The 12955-nt window shown below is 43.3% G+C and overlaps 1 protein-coding gene across 1 annotated transcript; it reads left to right on the top strand.

The window, feature by feature from the left end:
• The first annotated feature begins 574 nt into the window (after window positions 1-574).
• On the top strand, window positions 575-12421 carry KNOP1 (lysine rich nucleolar protein 1). Its single transcript, XM_061992952.1, has 5 exons — window positions 575-606; window positions 2115-3516; window positions 7215-7283; window positions 7732-7809; window positions 10103-12421. The coding sequence occupies exons 2-5, from the start codon at window positions 2116-2118 to the stop codon at window positions 10412-10414; spliced, it is 1860 nt and encodes a 619-aa protein (XP_061848936.1). The 5' UTR covers window positions 575-606; window position 2115; the 3' UTR covers window positions 10415-12421.
• The last annotated feature ends 534 nt before the right edge of the window (window positions 12422-12955 follow it).

The following is a 12955-nucleotide window of genomic DNA, read 5'->3' as shown; positions in this document are numbered from 1 at the left end:
ATCGAGCTCTGTTACCAGGTTAACCCTCACGGCTGCATCCACACAGGGTGCAGGTTACTGCCTGGTAAGCAGAGGCCATTGCACTGCAGTGTAAGCTGGATGCTATGGCCCAGCTGGCAGCAGACACACACACAACGGTATGTTTCTGTCAGAAGACGATGGCAATAACAAGTAACGAAACGCTCATGAGGGGAAACGCTCTCAGAGGGCAGGTCTTTAAGCCCTCTTCTCGAGGCGGGCACAGCCAACAGCTTCGCATGGCCGCGCTCTGCTGCCCGGCTCCAGAGCACTGACACGGGAACAGGCGAGCCAACAGCGGACCGGGAGGCCGGCGGCCGCGGCCCGGGCAGCGGCGAGGGGCGGCCCCGAAGAGCCCGGAGTGAGCGAGGCGAGGGAGGAAGGCGGCGGCCACCTCCCGCGGGAGGCGCGGGGGCCGCTCCCACCTGCGCACAGCCGCTCGCTGAGGCTGGACGCCCGCCTGCCCGCCGCCATGCCGCGCCGCGTTGCCACGGCAACCGCTCCGCCAGTGGGAGCCGAGGGGCGGGCGCGGCCGCGTTTCCCTTCCGGGGCGGCGGGGCGGCGGGCTCTGCACGTGGGCCGCGGCAGGTAAGCGGCGGCAGGGCGGCCGGCGGGGCCAGGCGGCGGGACCGGCTTGCCCCCGGCCGCGGCCGGCGCGGCGGGCGTGCTCCCGGGGGAGCGGCGAGGCCGGGCCGGGTGGCGAGGACGCGCCGCCGCGCTCGGCTCCTTCCATTTAGCTGGGGCTGAGGCGGAGCGGGATATGGGGGCGACTCGCCGCCTCGCCCCGTGGCGCGGGGCGGGGAGAGTGCCCCGGAGTCGGTGTCGTCCCGCCGCTGCCCAGGCGCGGCGCTGGCTGCGGGCAGGACTGGGCCGCGCCGGGCCCGCGGTGGCGGTGCCGTGACGCGCGGGCGGCTGCGGTGACGCTGCGGTACAGCGAGATCGCTTGTGCTGGCTTTTGACAGCGTGCCCTGCAAGAGGCGCTTAAAGAAATCTCGTGCTTAGTTACTAAGGGATGGCAAACCGAGGTTTCTCAGCAAAGGGCAGGGAGTGTCACAGGTGGGTACCAAAGACTCCTCTGCTGTAACCCGCTCATAGGCGTAAATATCCCAAGAATGGGGAGCAAGGATGAGAAATTGCACACAGAAGTAAACTCAAGGTAATAACTAAGGTGCCCTAAAAGGATCTTGTAATGCTAAGTGGGCAATCAAGTGTTGGGTGTTTTATAAGTCACAAGTCATACATGTATGGAAAAACACCTTAACTTGTTTACATTTGTATATGTGTTTAGGTTAAACAGCCCTAGCTCTCACAGCCTTTCCTCATATGAAAGATATTCCTGCCCCTTCTTCTTTGTAGTCCTCCACTGAACTATTTTTAGAAGTTCTCTGTGTCTTTTGAGCTGGAAAGCCCAGAACTGGACACAGGGCTCCAGATGAGGTCTCACTAGGGCAGAGGAGAACATCCCTCAACCTGCTGGCCAGACAATTCTTAATGGACCCCAGGATGCCATTGGCCTTCTTGGCCAGGATGGCACATTGCTGGCTGGAATACAAAAAGTTCCCTTTAAACACAAGGAGAAACTTCTTTGCTGTTCAGGTGAGGCTGCCCAGAGAGGTTGTGGAGTCTTCTTCTCAGGAGGTTTCCAAACCCACCTGGACGTGTTCCTGTGCAGTCTGGTTGAGGTGAACCTGCTTTAGCAGGAGGTTGTACTGGATGATCTCTAGAAGTCCCTTCCAACCCCTACCATTCTGTGATTATATGATAGGTCTTGTCATTTAGGAAAGATTTTTAGAGAGTAGGTATTTCTGTGAAAGTCAAGATCGGCAGCTGCCAAAAAGACAAATAGAAGCTTACGAACTACGTAGAAAAACACTAAAGGCCAAGACAAAAATCACCCCTTGATCAGTCCAGTAGATTATATTTTCAGTGCAGTTCTGGTTCCCTCCATCATGCAAAGCACATTGTGAAACTGGATAAAAGAATGCTAGGGGCAATGAGAGATATGGAATGGTTTCAGTACAAAGGAATACCAAACAGAGTGGGACTTGCATCGTCATGTTGAAGCAGTGCACTAACATCTTCATTTCATTTTTTAGAATGGTAATAAAGAAAAAGAGAAAAGATGTTCATGAGGAACCTGTACAGAAAAAGAAAAAAGTGAAGAGTAGTAGAAGCCAGACTGTCGTTAAAATTGAGCAAGATATTAAAACTGTTATTAAAATTGAGGATGATGACGAGATTGAGTCAAAAACAAAGGTAAGGAAAAAGGAGAATTTAAAAGAAGATGAATGTTTATACCAATTAGAACTGAAAAAGAAGAAGAAAAACAAGAGAAAGAAAGTTGTTTCCGAATTACTGAAAGCAGCACGTTCAGAAAGCTTTGTGAATGTAGAAGGCCATCTGGATCCAGAACCACAAGAAGAATCAGAGGAACAAATTAAAATTCACAAAAAGAAGAAAAAAAAAGTCCAATGTCGTTCCTCCCTGTCACTGAAGAGTAATCAGAATAGTGATGTGGAGCTTTCAAACCATCATACAGATGGGGCTAAGGAAAATGAATTTGCTTTTAAAAAAAGCAGAAAGCATGCTGCCTGGAATTTGGAATTGGATGGTGAAGTAACTAAGAAAAAAAAGAAGGCAGACGTTTTGTATTTTTCATTAGAGGACATCCAGGACAGTGAGCATAAACAGCCTGAAAAAGTCTCTAAGAAACTACACAGGTACATTTCACAAGAAAAAGCTCTTATGGGCAAACCCCACAGAACAGGGATCACCCAGAATGATGATGAGAGTTATGTGAGAAGGAAGAGGAAGAAAAAGAAAGATAAGCCAGACTCGCTAGCAGGCGATCGGGACAACACCTATGGAGTTTCTGACAGCCTCTTTACATTAAGTGACTTCAGAAAAGGGAAAAGAAAGAATTCCCAGGAAATTACAATGACCAATAGAGAGGGAGAGGACATTTCTGACAGCTTTGGAAGTATTAGGGAGACCAAGAAGAAGAAGAGAAGCAGCAAAGACATTTCTTCCTCAATAAGTGAAGATAATCAAGACTACAGTTACAGAGTTCCTGATAAGCATCTCCCAGCAGGGCAAGAAGTTGAGCCTGAGGAAAAAGAGCTTTCTGGAAAAAAAAGCAGGAAGAATATCAAGAATAATGAAGTCATCAAGAAGAAAAAGAAAAGGAAGCGTCAGAAAGAGGAGACGGAAATAACATATTCAAAAGTTTCTTTAAACAATGGCAGTGCTTCTAAAAGCCAAAAAATAATGGTTCTAGAAAGCAAGAGAACAATGAAAGGGATTGAAATGGAGCGAGCTGAATGTGGCACAGAGGACATTGCAGACAGAGTGTTATGCAATAGTAATCATATGCTCTGTGACAGAAAAAGGAAAAAAGGGGAGAAAAGTGCACCACAGGCCTTGGCTGAAGAACCAGGCTCAAAAACAAATACAAGAAAGAATAAGATCAAAACAGAAGATGTGGCAGATGAGGCACTGGTAAGTTGTAAAGAAGAAGGGATCTTTGTGTCCTCCTGCTAAGGAACTGAAAGTTTTTGAGATAGAGAGTTGCCTATTTTGCAAGCTGTTCTGCCTGTTCAGACCCCGAGGTTACTTATAGATCAAGAGAGGCCTCCTGTGAGTTTTGAGAAGCAGGGTCAGCTCATCTATTGACTTCAGCACATAATAGTTGTGAAACACGAGAAAGTCTCTTAATGCCAACTGCTGTAGACATCCAGTGTTTCAATTGTGAAAATGTGAGTATTACAACTAAGCAAGTATCGGCACAAGAAGAAAACAGCTATGTACAGTTGTAAGTGTTCACGTGTCCCTCCTTCAGTTGCTCTTGGCAAAGTGGCAACGCTCCTATGAAAAGCGGATTTTAATACCATATCATTTAACCTGAGCAAGGTGTTATCACTGGCAGCATGAGTGTCAGACTTTTCCTTAAGCTTTTGCTGCAGGGATTGCATAGTGTTAAGAAGGAGGGAAATTTAGCCAAAACCTGTTATCTAACTTGGACAAAACTTTAGAGAAAATACTTAGAACCCTAAGTGTTCACCTTAGTACCCCTTAAGTGTAACCCTTGAGCATTGATATATAAACTCTGATAGAAAAATACTAGAGAAGAACCTAAACACAATTTCTTAATATACATATATATATATAAATATATAAATAAATAGATATAAGAAGTACATCTATATAATAAATAGGTAAGAAACGAAATAGATATAAGAGCTGTGTAAATATAACTGAAGTAACTGGAATTGTATCCAGGCTAGCTGTTAAAGGAAATCCCATCCTGGAATCCTGCAGTACTGCCATTTCTGAGGTGAAACAAACATGAAGAGGAATTGATGAAAGATTTGAGACAGAGGTTTCTGCTTTGGGGTTTTTTTTTCCTAAAATTAGACTATTAAGATCTGGGTTTTATTGCTCTAACTTTTTTTTTTTTACACTAATGGGTTTTTTTTAGCTGATTACAGTCAGATTTTAAAGTTATTTAAGGGCTTAAAGTTAGTACCTACTTTCCTAACCTCTGTTGTTATCACTGGGATAACAGTGAGCTGTGAAATGCTCAGACATTCAGTAGGTATTTATCTCAATTTTTACCTGCTTAACAACTTTTAAATCAGCTCATTGCAAGTCATTAGGAGCTTGGGGTTTATTTTCATAGGTAATGGAAAACTGCATTCCAGTTTTTTACTGAGAACTTTGCATACTTGGCCTGTTTAAAAGTCAAGCATTAGTTTATAAAGCATCATTGAAGACTTTTGTCAAGTAAGGATGGAGCTGCCTGTGAAGCACATTTCGTGGTGTGCCTTGCTTTGTTATGTGCTCATGTATGCAGTTTCTTCATTCTCTGTGGAAACCTGGCAGCTTTCTGGTGTCTAGTGCTAATAACTAAATACAGATTTATGTAAGCAGGTTCTTCAGCCTTCACGGAGACCCAAATTACAGGCTCTGTCCACAAAGGTTTGTGTTGGGAGTGTGTGTACTTATCAGTCATCAGGTGAGCAGACCTTTGGGGCTTTTTACTTAGGTATCTCTTTTTGACCTTTCAAACAACAGTGGTTTTATTGCTGAGGTGTATTTTCTAATTAAATTGACATGTCCTTTTAGGGAATGGATTCTTGCAGCTGCTCACATTCTGTGAAGGCAAGATAAGCCTAACAATACAAGTAAACTACCATGACCAATTGCAATGGAAAACACAGCAAATACCTTGTCAGCAATTGAGAGTAGAGTGTAGGGTGAGGCATCTTTTGTTTCTCTTTCCCTGTGTCCTGTAATTATAAAAAGTACTTCAGAGAAATTCTCCTGAAGATTGAGAAGTCTGGGTAACTCATTTCTAGAGAAATAACAGTTCCTGCCAGGCCAAAGACATGGCTGTAACAAATGGCTGATAATGTTGGTCTTGTATTTATTTAACTGTCTCATAGTCCTGAAACAGTTCTTAGGCTACAGTGTGTCATACACAGTGCTGCATGCCTTGAAAAATCCTCTGTTGGGCTTATGCAGCAAGCAGAAGAGTGGGTTTTTAAAGATGTGGAGTTTTAAATGTGGAGTGATACTTTATTTTTTTTCCCATTGGATGCCATTGCAGTGAACTTGCACAGAGAGAGGAGGAGCAAAGACTCGGTTTACTTCTTCAAAGTTGTTTGCCTGCAGGTAGCATAATTCTACCACCTGTGCACGTGCCCCCCTTCCAGAAAGTCAGGGGAAGATTGGCACCCCTCCAGAGGGGGTAATTTTTGCCATGCAGTAGCCTTCAGCAGGTCAGTGAGATGCTGTGAATTAGCAGGGATGGGGGTGCACCCTGTACCCTTCCTCCTTCCCTGGCTGCCTCGTACCCTTCCAGCTAAAAAAATACCTTGCAGCTGCTTGCAGATTCCTGTCACACCAGTTTTCCTGCTTGTTTTAATAGATCTGAGAAGACAGTACCAGGCCATCTAGAAGGAAATTAAGGTTTGGTTTTGGTTTTTTCTTTTCATCCAAGAGAAGGAGCTCTCCTTATTGCAGACAGGGCTCTTGCATTTCTAATGCAGGATGTACTTGTGTGTGTGTGTGAAATCTGCGTCTAGAAAACGAGGTCAGTCATTCATGGCTTTAAATGAAACTGTAAGCCCTCAAAAAAAGGAATGGCAGTTTCTGCTGATAGTTGTATGTTACAAATCTTCTCCTTGTCTTAGTGTTCCCTGGCTATTTCATGCTTGGTTTACTGTTAGCTGTATCAATAGATCTTCCCCTTGGCCACCTCTTCCAGGCTGGTTTAAAGCTTATGGCTCTAATTTACCACTATCCTGGACTTATTACTTACGCTGTTAACATTGGATGCCCAAAAATCTTATCCTTATTACAATATTGGAAAAGAAAGGCTAAAGGCAGTGACCTAGAAATGACAGCAAAAGAGGCTGAGGGGCTGCACTTTGTGCAAGAGTTACCAGTATGTGGCTGCTTGTGGACTCTGCCACTAGTGTGCCTCCTGCCATCCTGCCCATTCATTCCTGCTGTAGCTGCTCTGTCTCCTCTCATCAGCTCCCCATTCCTGGCTCTCTCAATGAGGTACTAACATGCTGTTTGCTGCCAGTGTAGGAGACACTCTATGTATGTCATGATTTTCCTTGTGCCCTTTCCAGACTAGAACCTCCTTGAGGACCATCATCTACTTTACAAGATGGAGCACAATGCAGCTGCCTCTCAGTTGTTATTCGGTTTGGGTTTAGTTTTGGGGGAGAGTTTTGTTGTGGGTTTTTTTAAGTGACTTGAAGTGGGACCTACATGCCTCAAGCTGCTTCTGTGCCTTCAGAGGGGCTATTATCTTACCACCAATTTTTAATTCTCTTTAACTTTCACTCTTTCTGTCCCTTATTTCCAAGTGTAAACTTTCATGAAATGGTTTAGCTTGAAATGACCTTTTCTGCAGGTGTTACTCTATGTGCCAGTGATGTTGGCAGGGCCATTTGAATATGTGCATATGAATATTGCTTGCCCTCCTGGAGAAAAATCTCTGCATACAAATACACAGGTTTCATTGGCATTTCCGGCTTAGATCTGAGTCTTCTTGCTCCAGGATAGTACTAGCTCTTAGTGGATTAGAGTTTTCATTACTTTCTTGGTCAGAGGTGTGTTAATTCTAGTTCACTAGAATGGATACAAAAAAATAATACAAAGCTATTCTTCCTGTTTTACAGGAACTTGTGGATGCTGTAACTATTGTGCAGGAAAAAAAAGGAAACTGTGATGAAGTCAACATAGACAAGGTATGCTTTGCCTGAACTGTGTGAGGTTTAAAACAAGTCAGCATTTATGTGTAACATTTGTAACAAAAATCCTTACTTTGTTGCTCATTACTTTCCATGGGTTAAGTTCAAAATGTACAGCTCTAATCAATGTCAGAAGCTCCTGAGTAGCTTATTAGGTTAAATACAGGTTTCTTTGCCTCTCATTGATGTTGGCAGTTTCACTGTAGCTGTTACCTGCAGTTAGAAGATGAAACATACCTGGTACAGCAGTATGTTCATTGAAAATAGCACTAGAAAAATCACAGGTCTCGTGTTGATTCTGTAAAGGGATCACATACAACTTTTTAATTGTCCTTGCAAAATTCTGAACATAATGTTTTAGTCTTCTCTTATCTTGTCATTGTGAATTAAATTGTCATTTAACACACAGAAGATGGTGTCTTGTGCTGTTTTCTCTGCATGCTAGGTGAGGCGGCAGGCTCTGCAAGAAGAGATCGATAGAGAATCTGGCAAAACTAAGGTTTTCAGTCCCAAAGTGGAAAGGGTATGTATGAACTTAGACCTGGATCTGATGGAAATTCCATGACCCTGAGCAAGCTCCTGAAAAAAGCACTGCACGCTCTTTTGGTATGTGAGTCAGGTACATGGCTTGGCACAACAGGCTTCCTTCTAAGTGTAACTTGAAGGCCATGCTATAGAACAAGTTTATACAGTCCAAAGAGAATCTGGGAGCTGACCCCTGAACTCCAACAGCAGTTGGCATTGTATAGTGCTCTGATTCCCATCATCAGTCCTCAAAACCAACTTTTTCTCTGGTCCCTCTGGAGAATGAGTCATGACAAATTGCTACAAGAAGCAATTTCTGCTCACTGTGAAATAGAAATAGTTGTAGGCTACAGATACAGCAGTCACTGAATTGTTATCTGGAAGGCTTTGGAAACATTCAGAAACAGGGATGCACATGGAAAGGTAAAAGACGTGTGTGGTGTTTGCAGAGTCCTCTCCTACGTTGTTTCTCCACCTCTTTGGAAGATGATGCTTCATTCTTTGCATCACAGTCAGTCTGCCTTCTGACAGGTCTGCAGTAAGGTGGAGGAAACTGCTGCAGTGGTGTATTAGAGGGGTATTAGAGTCAGGAGGAGAGAAAGCTTCATAGCAATTCTGGATTCTTAATTTGTTTCACAAGACTGCCAGTATGCCTAGAAAGTTGGAATATACCTCAGACAAATGCCAGAAACAACTCCTGGGGGTTTTTATGCAGTGGGAGACAGACTGCAATAGCTCTGGAACTGCAACTATCTAATAGTCACCGAAGTCACTGAGAAAAATGACTTCCTTGGCAGGGGATCTCAGTTCTTTGGTGCAGATCTGTCTCCTTTTAGTAGAATGCAGAAGAATAGAAGCTATGAAAACTAATTCATCAGCTTCCCAGAGAGTGAGCTGGAAAAGCTGCAGCAAAAGCTGTGCATAGTGCCTGCCAGCAATTCACTTTCAAAAAATTACAGGGTTTGACAAGCCATAATTATTTTTGCATCTGTGCAGATGTCTCCCCTTCCAAGGAGAGGAGATGTATTTATGTGTACGTGTGCATGTGTCTGTGTCACAGACCTGGGCTTGTACAGCACATTGTCTTTGAGTGAGGTAAAAAATACTGAGGTATTACAGATAGCTTTGGGGTTTTTTAATAGCAGGCATTTTGGCCTATGATAGTGAGTGGTACTCCAGCCTTGCAATTTTTTTAACCTAAAAAACCTGCTACAGCTTGCCTGCAATATTGTGTAGCATGCTGTGTGTCATGTTGGCTGTCTAGTGGAGAATGACTGTTTCATGCAAGCTACAACTGTTCAGTTGGAAGGATTTCAGGCTTACATAAGCACACCACTAAATTCACATTTTTCCCTTTGATGTAGCCAGCTCAGCCTTATTTAGTTAATGATGAAACATTCTTCTGTTCAATATCACCCACAGTTTTAAAGAAAAAATTGGGAGTAGCAGTCATGCCAAAAAGAGTTATAAATGACTGCACAGCTCCTAGTTACAGCTCAGGAGTTAAATAAGATCCTGAGATAATGAGGCCTGTTCCAAGGTGAGCCAAAAGTTCATACAGTTTGTAAATCATATGATGTATCTTGGGTTATCCACAAACAGCTGAATTCTGATTTTATGTGGACGTTGCCTGTGTTCTCTAGAAAGGAGCCAGTATCTGCAGGCAAAAGGAAAATCCTCAAGGAATGAACTGGTTCAAAACATGCAGTGATAGGTGATTGAAAGAACAGAATGCATTTAGCCCTGTTGGATAAGGGTATGCCCTCAGTTTTTGTGCCCTTGCAATATTAGCAGTAATTAGTGAGATGAGAATGCAAAGGTTACTCAAAGCCTATGAGGCAGATTGTCTCCAAAACTAACATAACGCCACCGAGAACAGCAACTGCCTCACTAGGCAAGAGGAAAAGAGAACTGTACACAGTGGCAGAGTGAATGAGGAAGATTAATTGTCTTAGAATAGAAATAATTGGGCAATGTCTGGCTCTTTGAGCTATGTAAATAGTATCCAGAGAGCAGAAAAGCCAAGATTCCCAAAGACAAAGGAGATTCTGAAAGTGCATTAAATCCTGTCTGCAGGTTAAATGAACTGAAACACTAATGAAGCTGCACTCATGCAGGGTTGTGTCATTCTTCCATCACATTCTTCGAGAGCTACTACCCATGGAATGACTGCTTCCCAGCTTTGTGGAACGCCTGCCAGGTCTTTGAAGCTGTTTCTGTTCTCATGGTACACAGGCAGGAATTGTCTTCCTTGGTCTTCATTTTAGTGTTAACCTTCTTTTGCTTCACAGGATACAAAGTTTGGCCAGTGGAGCACAGCTGCATTTCAGAGCTCTAAGGAAGAAATGAAGTTTTTCAGACTGATGGGTGGCTTTAAAAAGAGCTCTGGGCCTATCCAGAATCTCTCAGCAACTACAAACCAACCAAACATGGCTCTGAACAGGGAAGAGGAGGAGAAGTTACAGCAGGTGCTGAAGATGGAATTTGATAAAGCAATGGACTTGAAGCAACACAGAGGAATTGGTCTTGGATATCAACCTGCTGCCAGCAAAAAAGGATACATAGACAAATACACATCTAGATCTATAAAATTTGAAGATTAAAGTAATAAAAGGAATGAAGTTTCCACAGGCAACTTTCTTTTCACTTTCACATCTCTTTACTCAAAATAAACCAATGCTTAGTAAATCTGACTAGTGAGGCACTTCTAAGCACACGTTCCCTACTGCATACGCCAGGTTGTGTGGAGCTGGAGCCTCACTTCAGCTAAACAGTAAGTTTTTGAAACTTTTACAATGTTTTCTACAAGGGAATAGCCAGCCTCCTCCAAAGGCTGAAGATAAGTGGGCAATGCCTGCAAGAAATCATAACCTAATAAATTTTTCTGAAATGCTGATTTCATAAACTCCTTTTTAGCGACATCTTTAGTGCTTCAGCAGGATTTTAGTGCTGTGTAAAATCTTCAGGTTTCTGCACTCAGTGAGTGGTACAAAGTGATGGTGCTTTGCTTTGAAGAAATACTACTGGTATGCCTACTGATTTTATGAGGGGAGGCTTTAATTCAAAGTAGTTTCTTCAATATTACCATCTTTGTTACGATAATGAACAGCACTGAACCTCCTCTATATCTGAACTATGCTCTGGCAGTTGGGTTTTTAAGCAGCAGCTGTTATCTGTAAATGAAGGCAAATGCTTTCTGGATAGCAGCACCAAATATGTGGATCTAGACTTCCTAAATTATAGAAAGCAAAGTCATTTTAATGATGTGCTTATTGAGTTCATTGTACATCAATCTGAAAGATACTTCTAACATTTGTATTTTCAAACAACCTGCTCTTTCAGTGGCTTTTTAATAGGAGTACAAAATATGAGACTGCATTTATGGATCTCATGTTCAGAATTTAAAGCATTCTGCAAGTCTTGCTTAAAGTTACAAAAAGAGAGTGAAAAACTCATGTATTCTGTTACAGGCTGTGCCATTTGTTATGGGAGATGCTGGTGGTAAGTTTTAGTGCAGCTCTGGTTTATGATTCTATGATCTTCTAGCAGCCTTCCAGTCCCTAAAGGGGCCTACAGGAAAGCCAGTGAGGGACTTTTTACACAGATGTGTTGTGATAGGACAAGAGGTAATGGCTTCAAACTGAAAGAAGGGAAGTTTAGATTAGATGTAAAGAAGTTCTCTGTGAGGGTGGTGAGGCTCTGGCACAGGTGCCCAAAAGGCTGTGGCTGCCCCATCCCTAACAGTGTTTAAGGCCAGGCTGGATGGGGCTTGGAGCTACCTGGGCTAGCGTCCCTACCCATGGGAGGAGGTTGGAAGGAAATAATCTTCAGGAGCACTTCCAACCCAAACCCTTGTGTCATTCTGTGATCTCATCAACTGAACAACTACATTTCTTGCTCTTTTACACTTTCCACAATAGCCTTCTCCCATGAACTGCTCTGTCTGGAAGTGGCTGCCTCCACACTCACCAAAACAGCAACTGGGTCCATCTTGGGCAACTCCTGTGGGGAAATGAAAATTGTGCAGAGGGTCCAGCTTAAGGGGTTGCCATGAATCTATTCCCATACCTGGGAAGAGGGAGATGCTGAACCACTTCTTGCAAGGTTCTGGACTTGTCTTTAAGGAGACCATCTCCTGCAAAATGTCATTTAAAGCCACTGCTACCTCAGAGTGAGGCTGGTTTGCACCAGTGGTCTCAAAGCTCAGTGAGTAGCTTCAGCTGGCTCTTCTAGACTTCGTCTGTTGCTTTACTTAAATTCTGGAGAGGAAGTTCTGTTCTCTCTTCTGATGTAAGAAAAATACTGAATTCATTCCCTCAGCTATTTACCTGGCAAAGAAAAGAAAAACAAAACGTAAAGGAAGAGGTAGGAAAACATCAACTAGTGACTTTATTTAGGAGGACAGGGAGAGCGTATACAGCTTTATGCTGCAGAGCCAGTCTTGGATAGAGAGTGGCTGGTCTTGCACTGCCACTGATAAAGATGCTGAAGGCAATGTTAGCCTTGTCTTTGGCTATGGGCTCTTTTTCCCATCCAGAACTGTGTATCAGTGTGTTGCTTGACTATAGCTTTGTGAACATATCTTGATACTACCATGCACAGGACAATGTTGTAGTTTGAAAAACAAGACACATACCTCGGGAAAAAACCCAAAAAGTCAGGTTTTTCCAAACAGATGATCTTGGTTTGGCCTGTGTATTTGCTATACAGAGAAGAAAAAGAGCTCTAGAATAAGCAAAGTGCTTTAACTAAAAATAATGTTGGGTCTAACATGGAAGCAAACCAAAAGCAGTTTATTAGAGTGGTTGTATTAGCTTTTAACCTAGATGTTTAAGAGTTTGGTCCTGCTAACTAACCAGAGCTTTCTGCCTGTCATTAAGCTATTTTTGCACTAATAAAAACAGCAGTAAAATGTTTGATAACATTTCTCATGGTGGTCTCACATCAATAAAGAAACCAAAGTTGTGGTGTGTTCAAAAGGCAACAGGCAAAAAATGGGTTCCTGCACGAGGAACAAAAATGGTTGGGGCATTTGTAAGCCTGCTGTAAGAGTTTCCATTTTGCAGAACCTGGAGCAACTCCACACTGGGTTGAGAATGGCACAGAGGGTAATTTCTGCCATACCACAGCAGCTGAGTGTGACC

This window comes from Colius striatus, chromosome 3 (assembly GCF_028858725.1).
Source record: "Colius striatus isolate bColStr4 chromosome 3, bColStr4.1.hap1, whole genome shotgun sequence".
Classification (NCBI taxonomy): Eukaryota; Metazoa; Chordata; class Aves; order Coliiformes; family Coliidae; genus Colius; species Colius striatus.
The sequence above is the reverse complement of the archived record's forward strand: the minus strand, read 5'-3'. Positions and strand labels throughout refer to the sequence as shown.